Raw genomic sequence first — 15749 nt, 5'->3', positions numbered from 1 at the left:
GTTAGAAGTCCATCAATATAATTTAAATTTGTTATCAAACTAAAAACTTAGAATAATACAGAAATAAAATCAAATTGTAAAAGAACAAATAATGTTGATTCATCTTTCCTCCAATAATATATTATGTAGTTACATTTATGGTTATTGAATTATATGTTTATTTCATTTTTATCTTAGTTTCCTTTTTGAAAAAAAGTAATGTATTTTTTTTTTTAAGTTGAAAAAAAGTTTTGGCGGGAAAAAATTGACAGGAAGTGACATGTGTCATTCCTGGTGTCTGTTTTAGTATAATGTAATAGATAGATAGATGGACTAATTTCCTGATAGTAGAATGGTTTTGCATCAAATAATTATTTTGCACCCGTGCATCGCATGGGCACTAATCAAGTTAAGAATAAAGGACTAGTCATTGATCTTTTTTCATTCATAAAGGTTGAAATTTGAAACCTCAACCAATTGATTAAGAAACAAAGTAAGCGACCACCGTTCATTGATGTGCTGCCGTAGTAGTCAATATTGCCTCCACCGTGCATTTTGTAATATTGCCAATAGAAGCGTACATGAAACTCTGGCCCCTTGTGCCTTGGTGCATCAATTTTCCTTCATCCAAAGAACCCTTAATAGTATTCCAATTTGTGCTTTGAAACTTCCCTGATTGGTAAATTTTTAATGCCACCTTGCAAAGAGAATTCAATTTCAGTTACCAACATCAGATGACAAAAACAAGTTAAAAACTAGCATGAACCTAATAAAATATTTATTATATCTCTCTTCCCGTTAAGAAAAGATATAGATCCAACTTCATTTCTTATTCAATTAAAACATTTCTCCAATACTTTACATCACATTTCTTTTCTACTACGTACTAAAATATTATAGTTAAAGATAAAAGAGAAGAGAACATCATATAGTTAAAGATAAAAGAAAAGAGAACATCACATTAAAATCATATGGCAATTTCTTGGCCTTATTAAGTATTTAACTCTCTTCTCTTTTATCAATGAGGGACTCTCTCACGTGATGTTTCATGGGTCAGATCTTAACAATAAGCAAACAACATATGATATAAACTTCGTGAAAGGTTTGGTGGGAATTAAATCAAGAGAGAGAGAGGGGAAAAAAAACGAATACAGTCAAAGTGAGAAAATTTCGTGAATAGGCTAGAAGTGGAATGAAGGAATTGAAAAACTACTATCAAATGAAGGTTTGAAAGATAATTACTGTTTTATGGAGTAAGTAATTGGTGGTTCAGTAAACGTGAAAGTGACATAATTGTAGCCATTGGATTCAAAAGAGTACCGAGTCACTTATTGTGACTCAAGTTATTTGTGAGCATATCACCTTGCTTACAAGGTCTTTAGTCTTTACAACCATCCTGTGACTTTATTATGCTTTTGTTTCTTTCTCAGTCTTTTCAATTCTAATGGTTTTAAAAGATTTATAGCATAATTATAGCCTTAGCTTCAGGGTAAGTGGCGGATTGAAAAGGAAATCCGTTTAGCATATCTTGACAAGGTGGTACGGACAATTGAGAGCCAACACGCGAAATTTTCAATGTTTTTTCTCCGATTTGTTTTTAGTTGGGTTGTGATAGTCGTTTTAGTAACTTCAGCCATTTTAAGGATTGTAAATGGCTATTGTAGTTTATCTCGTTGGTGCTGATAAAGGTCGTAAGTTGCGATAATATTTAGTGGTCACAATCTTATGTGTCAGAGTTTAATCAGTACATATAGGCGTTACGTAGGCTATGCGTTATCAGAATATTTTTACTATCAATGCAATATTTATACTATTAAAAGGGTGATGATAAAGGTCGCAAGTTGCGACAACATTTAGTTGTCGCAATCTTACGTGTCGGAATTTAATTGGTACATATATACGACACGTAGAATATGAGTCATCATAATATTTTTACTATCAATGCAATATTTTTACTATGAAAATATGTAAATAAGGTATTCAATATAAAGAAGGAAACAAATTAGAATATTAAGATTTTTCTACCTTTATTTAAAACATGTATAATAGGATATATAAGTTAAATATTTTAGTTTCTAATTTAAATGATGACACATAAGCATGCCATGTCATCATTGTGACACGGCTTAAAGGTCGCATGTTGCGACCTTTATCATTTTCGCTATTAAAATATGTAAACAAGGTATTCGATATAAAGAAAGAAAGTAATTAAAATATTAAGATTTTCCTACTTTGTTTTTTGAAACATGTATAATAGTTTATATAAGTTAAATATTTTGGTTTCCAATTTAAAAAATAACACATAATCATGTCATGTCATCATTGTGACACGTCTTAAAAGTCGCATGTTTCAACCTTTATCATTTTCGTATCTTGTGTTAGTAGATTGTTGTATTTTGTAACTTTATTTTAATTGACGTACATTTAACCTCAACTCTAAAAAAAAATAAAAAAAATTAAAAGATAAAAGGCGTATAATAATACCCTATTGTTGGTGATGTCCGCACGGTTAGAAAATGATAACAACCAGTCATAGTTGATGCCATGATACACAACGGCTGCTTCAGAGCCAGCCTCCTCATGTCCATATCTACCGTGCAAGAATACACCCCATTGCCCATTTAAAATCACCATTGGATACGGTGACTCGCAAACCCGACCCGTCCAATTATGGGCGTCGACGAAAGTTAACGAACCTCCGGTAGCATTATAAATCATGCACATTGTGCTAACATTCTCCCCAAATCGAGCCTGCAGGGACTCAAGGAAATTTCTAGCATTGATGTCTTTGCCTTCTGCATTTTTCATCTCCAACGCCAATATTGAGCGATCGTTGGCGGTGATCGACTTCTTGTCACTGTATTCCGGCATTGCTCTCAGTGTGTGATTGGTGATAGGAGTTCCGAACACGTTTGAACCCATTTTGTCTAGGACCTGCAACAAAAATTTACCCAATTAATTAAGTTATAGAAATGAAAACTTAATTAAGGAGTAATTAGTTAAATAGTTACAGCTAGTATTGCATTAGTAAACCTAAATCAGGAGTGAGTACTTTTGTACGTGAAGGATTTTAAAGGATGAAAATATCACAATTTTTTTTTTGAAGAGGCTTGATAACAACAGTATGGAATGCGATTAATGCTTGGCCTTTTACGCATATTTATAGATGTTTGTCACACAAAAAGGGTAAAACCGTAACTAAACACACGCAAATTAAACATCTTCATTCCTCAAAAATTTCGTCTCAATAAATACTTTAAGAATATCAAACTTTTATGATGTTTGGATGACTTTTCGATCAATGGCTACAAGCTTACAATAGAGATAGTCATGGTAAGTATTGCAATCTCAACTGTAGATTCATAGGAAGCAATCTCAATCGTTCATAGGTTTGAGCCTTGAAAATTAATTTCGCGAAAATTAATTATAACGATAACCTCCCTGAAAGATATATATATGTCCTTGTTTTAAGTGTGCATTTACCGTATATGGTCTAATAAATGTGGTTCAGATTGAATTAATTATATTTAGTAAGACCAAGCGGTTAAAATGCCTAGCTAGAGCCTAAAACTAATCTCCCACCGATCATATCTACAACTTTACTCTTGAGCCTTGACTGAACTTGTGGGATTACATGAATGATACGTTTACGAAATAAATATTTAGTCGTACCAAAAAGTCGATAAACATTCAAAGAAACATTTTGAACGGAAACAACAGATGTTGGGATTACTGAGAGCTAATTATCCTCTAAACACTAAAGCATCAAGCTTTAGACGGACGATGGCTGCACGAGCCCTAACGCAAAATCACAAGACAAGTCCAGGCCCAAAGTCTCAAGGGCTAGCAACATATATGGGCCTAAACCGCGTGTGGGCCCAACGCGCAAAAACCTAGTGCCCAAAGGAAATAGCATTGGTGGGCCAAGCCCATGAGCTACGTTCTAAGCAACGAGCAAGGCAACATCATCGTAGGCATGGATGTGCTGCGCCAACCGCAGCAGCAACTAGCATGGGCCAAGCCCATGAGCACTGCAACAACGGCACCCGCGACAATACGCGCATGCCAACCGGACTTGTGCACGTGCCATGTGTGGTTGGGTGTTTGCACGTGCCAGGCCTATCGATGAAGAATCCGGCTTCTTGTAGGATTTGGACTCCTCATCCACCTTCTATAAATATGAGGCCTCCCACCGCTACAAAAAATTCGGGTCTTTAGCTACCGTAAATTACCGACCGTTTTATAATCGGTATGTAATCCACAAATTACCACCTGCCAAAAATACAGTGGAAAATTATCGACCTTTTGCAAATACAATCCGAAATTACCTATGGCTAAAATAATTAACGATAGAATAGCTGACAACTTACACCAAAAAAAAAACCCTAGCCCTTATCCACTTGGTTCTCTTCACCTCCTTTTATTTTTCTTCGCCAAATCCTCAATGTGATTCTTTCTCCTCCTTCAATTTCTAATCTGGGTTCTCAAACTTTTCTCTTCCATTTAATTTGTTTTTTCTCTAAACCTCCCAGACTCCATTTCTATCATTCTTGTATTTTTTCTAGATATATTATATCATAAAAAACCCGCAACCTCCACTTTCAACACCAGACCATTAACCAATTGAGATATAATTTTTCACATGTTATTTATACAAAATTAATATTAATATAATATTGAAAAATTACCTTCTGAGAAAAACTCAAACAAAATTTCATTTAAAAAACATGATATTTATTGTTTGGAAATTTTTTCATAAATGACATTTTAAAACCCTAAAATTGTGACAAAAGGACCTTTAAAAAAAAGTTGTGAATAGGATCCAATTCTTTTTATTTGTGGTGAATAAGGACCAAAGCCTATTTTTCGGTGGTCAACATCAATTTTCCGGCGTTGACCGGCACGTGGCATGCACATGTTCATTTTTTAACAAATTTTATTTTTAAAAGTTATTCCCTCCAAATCCCCCCCTTTTTTATTTCCCCCAACTACCCAGCAACAATCACGCCCGCACGCATGGTAATGTTCTGCATCTTCTTAAACATTTCCCGGGTTTTTTGGGCGGCCTTTCGTCGAGTAGAAAACCCGACCCGACGACTATTGCAGAACATAGTCCAAACAGGGACCAAGTTAAGAGGGCAAGAACAGAGCTCCAAACTCATGCATTCTAACGCAATGCGACGGAGGCCGCTGGGCATCTCTTGGGCGACGTTTCGGGTGGACAGAGAAAGTTCTAGAAGAAGGGATGGTTTCAGGGTGAGATGCTTGAGTTGGACACAAAATCAGATGTGGGATCCACAACGGTAGCCGAAGAAGGTGCAGATGACCATGGATTTGGAGAAGCGCAGCGGAGCGAGGTTGGAGATGACGCTGACCTTGTCGTTGGAGCAAGAGGTGGGAGAATCGTGGGGTTTGTAGAAAGTGTCGAAGAGGATCTCTTCTCTTAGAAAGGTACTGAGGCGTTTCTTGGTGGTTGTAGTGTTGGTAGGGGTGGTTGTTGAGGTGTTAGGAGTAGGGTGATTGTAAAGCAGCCAAGGAGGGAAATAAAGGGGGGCAAAATTTGGAGGGAATAATTTTTTAAAAAATAATTTGTTAAAAAAAATGATCACGTGTACACCACGTGCTGGTCAACGCCGGAAAATGGACGTTGACCACCGAAAAATAGACTTTGGTCCTTATGCACAATAAAACAAATGAATTGGGTCCTATGTCCACTACAAAAATTTGTATCTTTAAAGACAACCTGATTACGACATGTTAAAAATTCCGTCGTAAAAGCCTTTTGCGACGAGGCTAACAACCAAATAATGACGGGAACAACCGTCGCAAATATTTTTTACGACGGGTTAACGACGGGACTTTCCATTAACGACGGCTCCCTTTTATGATGGGTTCGCGACAGAAAATCCCGTCATTAATCAATGATTATTGGCCTTTAGCGACGGGATTTCCCGTCGTTAATGGTATATTTTTTGTAGTGGTCACAGCTTTTTTTAAAAGGTCATTTGTCACAATTTTTGGCTTTTAAAATGTCATTTTTAACAAATTTTCCTTATTGGTATTCACGAAATAATCTGGGGCATCGCCCGCACAATAATTAATAATTATCTTGTGTTCATTTATTGATGAGATATTATGTGAGACTTTAAATTGGTTTTCTAGACCCCACTGCCCACTCCCTACATTTAGGCAATTGTAGATCCTAGGTGGCAATTCTAATAAAAATGAATTTTAATGCTTTTTTTTTTGTTTTTCATTATTTTAGCCAATCTATTATAAAAGGTAAAAAGGGGTAAAAAGTCTTAGACAGGCCCATGCATACAAGTAACAAACAAAATCAATAAAAACGACTTGTTTGCAAAAATAATGTAATCTCTAATACTCGTGATTACGTGAATGTAGAGTATAGAGGGACAAATAATTTTGAAATCCAATTAACATTATTGTATACCTTATGCTTATTAATCGGTCCTCACATATCTCTGCGGATTGGTAATGCATCTGATTTTTTTTGTTTTTGGTCTTTTGGTCTCTCAGCTCCAATTAACCTTATTTTATACCTAATGCTTATTAATTAATCGGTTCTCATATCTCTCTCGATCAGCTCCATTGTTATTATAGCTATTGTAAAAATAACTTAAGCCAACTATATATTGGGACTAATTGAGTACACGACACATAACGGTTTGTTTTATTGGTATCCATTTTCACGATTTTCAAGACGCAATTTAAAACGTAGATATATTCAATTCTACACGCGAAAAAGTTCTTAAAAACTTGATACCTAAAAATATACACACTTAACGACAAGATGGAGAGAGAGTACATGGGATACGCAATAAAGGGCAGAACAACAACCAGAATGGTTTGAAACACCATCTCCAACACCGCAAGCTCTCCTAAGCGGAGCAAGTGACTGTACTCGGATCCGAAGCTCGGTACACAGCAGGTTGCGCCCTTCGGTCCATGATAGGCTAGGCAGCCCCAGCAGATCCAGTAGGCAAACCGAAGCCAGTGGCCAGTCAAGAAGGAGAAGGAGGAGTGATCGAACTCCTAGCCCCCTACACGCCCCCGAACAATCCCACAAAGGAAACTCAAGGAGCGAAGGTATCAGGGCGAGGCTAGGAAAGAGGATCATGACCCCAGCATCTTCCCCGTTCTCAAATGATATTGTTATGGAGGAGATTCCCAAAGTGAGGCTACCAGCACACTTAACATTCAGCGGGATTATGGATCCGAGGGATCATGTCATCTCCTACGAGCAGCAAATGTTCTTGAGCCCCTACTCCGAGGCTTGTTGGTGCAAATACTTCCCAACCACGCTGACAGGAGTTGCATGGGAATGGTTCAGGTCGCTGCCGAAGGGATCGATCAAAAGCTGGAAGAAGCTAAAGAAGAGGTTCTGCGTACAATTTGTGAGCAATAATCGCCCCGAACGAACTACCGCAGAACTGACCTCCATACAACAGGAACGAGACGAAATTTTCCGGGACTTCATTGCCAGGTTCATGAAAGAATCAACTAACATCCCCAATCTGCAGCCAGATGTAGCAATCTTTGCCTTGAAGCACGCACTTCGGGAGGGAAAATTCCGGGAAAACTGTCAATGAAAAACCCCTCCAAGATAGCTGACGTACTTCAAATGGCGGATGCGTTCATCAGAACGGAAGAATTCAACAAAGCAGCAGCAAGGCTGAGGTACCCCTCGGATACGAGGGATACCAAGATGAATCAGAGTAAGCCCGAGGGTAACTCAAGAAAGGGGAAAGAGTTGGTGGGTGCGAGAGAAGCAAGCCCAAAGAAAGATGGGAAGAAGGGTGAATTTCAACCCAAATACACCAACTACACTCCACTCACCACATCCCGAAGAGAAATCTTCAGCCTCCACAAGGATGATGAAAAGTGGAAACTGAAGGAAATAATGCCCTTGGTCCAAGTATGCATTCTATGTTAAGTCTAATAAATGCGGTTCAGTATTAATTAACAAGTTAATAATTCAGTGAGATCAAGTGAGCTGAATGCCTAGCTAGAGGCCGCTTCAGTTCAAGTGGAATTAATGATATTAATCCACAGCTTACTCTTGACTGAACCCGTAGGGTCACACAAATAGTACGTAAACGGATCAAGTATTTAATAGCATTAAATACTCCATCTATGAATATTCGGAACCGACGGATCTTGGCTTCAGTGGGAGCTAAGATCGTCACAGGCAAGGAATGAATACTCCGGAAACGATGATATTGCCGGAAACGGAAATATGGATCGTATCGGAAATATAAATATTATCCAAGTCGTAGATGTTGCCGGAAACGGAAACATGGTACGTGTCGGAAAATATTATCGGAAATGGAAATATTTCCAGAATCGGAAATATTGCCGGAAACGGAAATATTGTCAGAATCGGAAATATTACCGGAATCGGAAAATAATTCCGGAAAAGGAAATATTAAATATTTGTTCGAAACGGAAATTAATTCCGGAATCGGAAATATTAAATATTGTTCGTATCGGAAATGAATTCCGGAATCGGAAAATTTAATCGGAAGCGCATCGTACGAATAAGCATCGGACGAGGCCTGCCGGACGAGGCCCAGCACGAAGCCAGGCCATCGCCCAGCAAGCCAAGCGCGCCGCACAAACAGCCACGCCAGGCCCAGCGCAAGGCCAGGCCCAGCAGGCTGCGCGCAGCGCGCACAGCGCGCACAGCACGCGCAGCTCACAGCGCGCACAGCACGCGCAGCGCGCAGCGCGCGCGGGCGCTGAGTGGGCTGCTGCTCGCGCGCACGCATGGGGCCCATCGTGGCTGCCGTGCGTGTGTGTGCAAGTGTTTGTGTTCGTGCACGTTTCCTAAAACATGCAGAGTTCGGTTAATGATTAAATTCCTAATTCTATTTGATAAATTAATTAAATTAGAGTTCTTATAGGATTCTAGGTTTAATTAATTTGTATCTGAATAGGATTTCGATTCCCTTTCCATACCGCTATAAATATGAGGCTAGGGCTCACAATTTATAACACAAGTTTCAAAGTATTCAAAGTGAGTTTTTGAGAGAAAAATTCAGTCACACATTTGCCTATAAAGTGCCGAAAATAATAGTACCTTAAGGGCGATTCTAGTTGGTCAATCTTAAGGCGGATCCGGACGTGCTGTGGACTATCTACGGAGGGACGACACTTGGAGTCCTAAAGACTTGTTCTTGTTCGGTTCGGGCGCAGCTAGGGAAGGCACGCAACAAAGAGTATGCATCTAATCTATGCTAAATGATTATGTGTAAATAATATGTTTTCCTGGGTTTATGGTTTTTCCGCATGATTTATGAATTGTCATATGTATCATAACCTAACAGTGGTATCACGAGCCCCTTATTATTTTCATAATCTAAATTGCATGAACATGGTTAAATATTACAAATTTGCAAGAATTAAAAGGGGTGATTAATTTTCGTAATTGTTAATTAATTGCAAATTGCGTTTATTTAATTATACGTACGCAGTTTTTCGGCAGTTTCTTCGTTACTCATCCGAATTGAGTGATTTTTGTGTCAATTCCGCATGTAAAATGCATTCTAAAATTTTGACAAAAATAGTTTTTTTCTGCCGAACCCAGAATTCTCAAATTCGAAGCCTAACTATGACTTTTCGAAGGTTTTAGTTTTTCGAATGCAAAATTTCGTAAATTTAAGATGTTAAATTAAATATTTGCGATTCTTGTTGATAAATCTTGAATTTTTGATTGACCTACTGCATATGTTTAACAAGTTTGAATGCCTAGTCTTGTTAATTATGCAATCTAATTATTAATTATGATTAATTTGTTGAAAATTAAAATAATTTAGAATTAATTTGATTTTCATAATTAATTGTAATTTAATTAGAAACCTATGATTAAAAACCACCATAAAAATTGTAAATTTACGATAAATTTTAAATTTTTATGACCTAGACTTGAATCCATAACAATCGGAAATCAATTGGATAATAAATTTTCGATTTTTTCGCCCTAAAATTATGAAATTAATATTATTTATTAATTTGTCATTAATTTTAAATATAAATTTTAAATTTTTATGCGATTCGTTCATATAACTTGCACGCACGAAGCAATGGACGCTTCGTGTTACCCTTAAGGGGTGTTGTATAATGCGGGCATGCGACGACGAGCAAGGGAGCTCGTCGCCCGTGCGGCACGAATGCAATGAGCAAGGGCGTAGTGCACGAGCACAAGGCAGCAGCCCTGCCTTGTGTCGTGTGCCACGACCAATGGACGAATGGGCATGGGCGTAGGGCGAGCCAAGGCAGTCGCGTGTGGGCAGCAAGCGAGCTGCGCCACAACGCGCGCTGCCTCGCACAAGAGCGCGCAGCCTCGCGCGCAGCGAGCGCAAGCTCGCGTGCCACGAGCGCTGCGCCTAGCATTGCTCGCGCGCACAGCGAGCGATGTCGCCCGCCCAGCGAGCGATGTCGCGCGCCCAGCGAGCGATGGCTCGCGCGCACAGCGAGCGATGTCGCCCGCCCAGCGAGCGATGTCGCGCGCCCAGCGAGCGATGGCTCGTGCGCCCAGCGAGCGATGTCGCGCGCCCAGCGAGCGATGTCGCGCGCGCACTGCGAGCGATAGCTCGCGTGCGATGAGCGCTGGCGCGCGCAGCGAGCACCAATGCGTGCGGAGGCTTGCGATAGGGATGCAGCAGCTATGCGACGAGCGCATGGGCTGCGCGCACATGGCCAGCAATGGCTGTGTGCGTGCGGCCCATGGGCGTGCTACGCGTAGGGTGTTTGCGTTACGATTAGATCGTTTTGAATGTTTAATTTGAAAATTTCAGTTCACGTAATTTTAATTAATTTTAAAATTAATAATTTAAATTATTTTCTTGGATTTTAATTTTGAATATTATAATTATAATAAATGTTATTTATTCTAATTATTTTACTAAAATTAAAATCATGAATTAATTTAAATGCGACTGAAATTAAAATAAACTTTTTAGATTCAATTATAAATTTATATGAGCTTTAAATTTTAATTAAATTTGTATGTTTCCGGTTAGACTAGAAATACATTTTTATGTTTAAAATTGGTAAAGCATATGAATTTATTGGTTTAAGTGGGAGCGCTTTTTAGTCATAAACTCTTGATTAGGTCTACAAATCCTTAAGGTTAAAACAACTTGATTAGAATTAATAAGGACTGAATAATTGGTAGATTATTGGTGCCCTTGATTAATTGCTGCAAATGTTTACGTGATGCATAATGTGTTTTACTAACCAGCTATGTGGGCCATTCATGATAATGAATGGGTGAATGGTATATATTGTATATGTACTGTTTTGCAGGTTATGAAGTGACTAGTATGGCCAAATAGGATAGAAAATATGGTCTGCGTACCATTAATTTGAATGTAATTGGTCTAAAGTACCAAAGTTATTTTTCAATTCAAATATGGTATGTGAACCATCAAATAGTTGTAATTAGTTATAGCTTATCCTATTTGAAGAAAATGGTGCCTCCCACGGAGATTTTCAAGACGGACTTTGAAGTCAAAGCTTCAAGATGAAGTCGGGCCATACTAGATCACAAATATCTTATGCATGTTTTAAGTTATTTATTGTTTTAAATATGTCTTAAAATGCATGAGATCAAAAGCTTGATTATGTTGCATGATTAAGGATTTTAGTTCACTTAAAATCTAACCAACATAGTAAGAGCCTTAAGTTCCAAACTAAAAAAATTGAGTTAAAAGGTGCCATGCCAAAATATACACTTGCTTGGATATCCTTTACATCAATCTAGTAATAGTTTTCGCTCAGCGAGGTGTTACTTATTGGTCCTAAAGGGGCAAGGTACACAAATAATTGTGAGTACATGTTAGTTTTGGTGAAACTCAACGATATAAGTAAGGAGTCCTTTTATGTCGTGGCAAATTCGATAGGTTTACCTAATAAGTTCTTAGACGTACCTATCAACCAAGAATAGTTTCTAGACTATTAGCAAAAGGCTTTTGCTTACCTAAGATGTTCTAGGATTAAGTCGACAAACTGTGCTTAGTTCTTCAATGATTTTAGGATCTTGGAATCATTTTATTCACACCTGCCGGAACAATAAAATCGAATAAAATGCTAATAACTTGTTTGAATTGCATGGTTGCTTTAATTTCAAGTTATTATTCATGATAAATGTTTAGACTTTGCATGCTTCAATGTATGTTTTAATTATTGTTTATAATTAAATATCTTGCACTGCAATAAATCCTTTTAGAAAGGTAACAGTAAATTTCCTCGATTGGTAGTGAATCCAAGAACGATTCACGGAAAAGAGAGAAAGTGAGCAATTTAAAATGTACGTTTCTTATATCGACTTTTATGGTTGTTTTCGAATATCAAAATCGAATGGCAAACCAATTGGTGCTTGTGAATTCAAAATACAATGTAGTTTTGAGATCATAAAGCATTGAGTTTAAACGCTCAGCCTTACCAATGGTTAACAACCTAATATCTTTGTCCATTTATTTCTCGAATGAGTCTAGTCCCTAGATATTCGAATAGATCGATACTTAGAGAACTTTAGAAGCTTCTGGTAAGATCATCTAGTTGAAACAAAATATTCAACATAAATTAAAATGGTAAAGAACCTTATTGGTGACATTAGACATGTCTAACAAAGTATAAAAGTCAACACTAAAGAATTCAATTCTTAAGACTATAAGAAAGGGTACAAGAAATAGGAAAACGAGGAACAAATGAAAGGAATTTACGATTCCGTTTCTACCTATAAATTATGTTTAAAGAGAAGTGACCTAGCAATCAAACTTCCTTGGTATCATATACCGCTTGAGGTTCTTACTTCGGTAATAACTCAAACAATGGAAGCTAGGATACACTAATGTCCTACAAGTGGGAAATGAAGCATGGCAATGCTACATTAGTTGTAGGGTCATCTAGTTTGTTTTAAGTCCTTTCAAAGGCTGGAACTTAATGGCTATTTTGTTCCATAATCAGCATACCTAAATTTCTGTTTTTTCAAAACACAGAAAAACTCACATTCAAGAAAAACAAAAACAATGTTTGTTTGTTTATTTGAATGAAATGGTCAATTACAGATTGAGTCAATATGCTTGATTAAAACAAACAACTCTTTAAAGAACTTTACTAGGTTCAAATCAAACCCTTGATTTGAGTTCCATTAAATCTTTGGCATTGTTGCTTAGACCATATCAACAAGTTAACATTCATAAGCTCTATTTTGATGGACTTTTGAAAGTTGGTTGATTTCTAGATCAACTTAAGACAAGCTAGTCTTACTTGTTGAAAGTAACAAAGAATATGAACTATTGTTAGAACGCCTAGACGATAGAGTTCAAAGCTAAAGAAAGGTTTTATGACTTTATTATTTCACATGGATTTGAGTGAATATAGGTTTATTTACTCAAATGTGATATAAGTTGAATCTGTTTGGCTAGTTCAAAGATTCAGAAGTATAAAATCCACTTGGCAAGAAATCATAAAGATCTAGGTTAGATCATGTTGATGATTACTTGAGACCAAATATGATCATCAATGATTGTGTGTTGTAATTTCACAATCTAGGTCCATAAGATATGGCATATCTTAGTTGGAATAATCGAAGTCAATTAGTACTTGATTCGATCAATGATGAATCATAAAGACTTTTCCTATAATTTCTAAAACAAAATGCTCAACTACCACCAAACTAAACTAAATTCGTCAAAGCTATAGAAAAGAAATTTCAGAATATCTTTTCGATAATATATATCTAGAGAGTTGCTAAATTCAGTGGGAGCTTAGTGTTTGTTATTCGACAAACTAAGGCCCAAGTATAGATATATGTTTCATTGTGATTTATTCAAATGAGACACAAGGGTATTGTTTCTACCACGAATTTTCGAGAACATAATGTTTGTTTGCTCGAAATAATGTCCTTTTGGAGATTCGTTTCCAAAATGACAAGTGGGAGAAAATAGACCTCGAAAATCTTCGAGGCGAACAACAAACATAAACGGACATTCCGGAGGCTTTTCGAAGTGCTTCAGAAAATCCGAACTTATTCTGTAAGGACTTTACAAGTGGCTTTAAAGAATAAACATCTCTTAGAAGACTTTACAAGTGCTTCAAGGAGAACAGAATATTCAAAGGACTTTCAAGTGGCTATTGATATTCTATTGTTTGATGTTCTATACCCAAGTAGGCATAGAGTTCAACTCACTGAAACTATGCAATTCTTCTATTAGATAGTGAAGAAACCTACAACTTACAGTCAAACTATTATCATGTAGATTAATGAGTTTGTGACTTGTAAGAAAGCTATGACGAAACCCAGATTCCCTAAAATGGTTAGAGGCCATATATAGACTATATGTTTAATTGGTTAAAGGCCATAAAACATACTCAATGTTTTGATGACAAAAATTGAAATTTTCTTGATTTGCAAGAATAGTTTCACACCTATTGGTTGCAAGTTTGTTTTAAGGATAAAAACCATCAAACATGGAATTGTGTTCACGCACAAAGCTAGATTAGTTGCTAAAAGGTTACAAGCAAATTCATGGCATGGATTGTGTTGAAACTTCATGCATAATCGTAATGCTCAAGTCTATAATTCAAGCAATGATCGCATATCGGTACATATAGCAATTGGATGACAAAACAATTCCTCAATAAAATGTTGGAATAAACTATGTACATGGTATGTCATAGGATTTGTGGATCCAAATAAATGCTTGAAAAAGAAAGCTAGCTTATGAAATCTAAGTACAGATTTAAGCAAGCAATTGGGAATTAGAAATGTATTTTAGTGAAGCTAATAAGTATTTTAGTTTCATAAAATGTACATGATTCTTATAGATATATAAGAAGTTTAGTGGGAGTACTTAAAACTTAATTGGTCCTATGTGTATTACACACATATCTCTCTATTGTGAAATAACATTCAAATGCTAATGACTTAGATTTGAAATAATTCATCAATGATGGACCATGGCGAAACTTAGTACATACTGGGTATTAAGATCTATTTACAAAAATCTTATGATATTGTTTTGGATTAAGTAATGGCATTTACTAAATCAAACACGAAAGTCTCCATTGGAGATATTCGACCCATGTGAATAAATCTAAGTAAAGGATGTTTGAACTATGTATAAGCATTTACTAAGTTAAACATCAAAGAGTCTAAATGAGATTCTTAACCTATATTATATGTCAAAGAATTTAGCTGGATTCAGTATCTGCTGAAATTGAATAAGCTAAAGTTACATGAATAGAATTCAATTGGTAATTATTCTGCAAAAGAATTTATCATGTATGATATAATATGAGGATCGCCAAAAAAACGTATCGTATGACTTTAGCCATGACGAACATATACCTATCTCTATTGATCTAAGTGAAGATCAACTAGATTGAGATCAAGAATACTTATGGTACTTGAAAAGGTACATAGGAATAGTTCTTGATTCAAGGAAATAAGGATATGCTAAATATTGATGCTGCACGCATAAACACTGGCAAAGGATCAAGCAAGACCCTTTGGAGTTAACCATTGACAAGGACGAGCTATAGAGCATTGTGTTTTGAAAATGGCAACATGGATTGGAGACCATGAGTTGTTGCGTGGGAAATTAAAATAATAATTTCTATGTTCTAAGATATAGTTGGAGAATCTTCCACATATATATGAACTGCCTGGATAGGTAAATCCAAACAAAGCATCACTAGCAACCTATACAGTTGAAGTAAAAGTAATTATTGCCTAAGAAGCA

The 15749-nt window shown here is 36.7% G+C and overlaps 1 protein-coding gene and 1 pseudogene across 2 annotated transcripts; both read right to left on the bottom strand.

Annotated features, from left to right (window-relative positions):
• Positions 1 to 323: 323 nt before the first annotated feature.
• LOC110800585 (23 kDa jasmonate-induced protein) lies at positions 324 to 3100 on the bottom strand. Of its 2 annotated transcripts, none has more exons than XM_056833463.1 (3): positions 3013 to 3100; positions 2464 to 2913; positions 324 to 676 (listed from the first exon to the last, which is right to left on the bottom strand). In XM_056833463.1, the coding sequence occupies exons 2-3, from the start codon at positions 2899 to 2901 to the stop codon at positions 488 to 490; spliced, it is 627 nt and encodes a 208-aa protein (XP_056689441.1). In that variant the 5' UTR covers positions 2902 to 2913; positions 3013 to 3100; the 3' UTR covers positions 324 to 487. The 2 variants fall into 2 exon arrangements, with proteins under 2 accessions (XP_056689441.1, XP_056689440.1); XM_056833462.1 differs by having other exon boundaries at positions 325 to 676; positions 3032 to 3100.
• Positions 3101 to 4894: 1794 nt separating this feature from the next.
• On the bottom strand, positions 4895 to 5509 carry LOC110800583 (protein MIZU-KUSSEI 1-like; annotated as a pseudogene).
• Between the last annotated feature and the right edge of the window lie 10240 nt (positions 5510 to 15749).

This window comes from Spinacia oleracea, chromosome 6 (assembly GCF_020520425.1).
Source record: "Spinacia oleracea cultivar Varoflay chromosome 6, BTI_SOV_V1, whole genome shotgun sequence".
NCBI classification, from domain to species: domain Eukaryota; kingdom Viridiplantae; phylum Streptophyta; class Magnoliopsida; order Caryophyllales; family Amaranthaceae; genus Spinacia; species Spinacia oleracea.
Note: the sequence above shows the minus strand (reverse complement) of the source record. Positions and strands in the feature narration are given on the sequence as shown.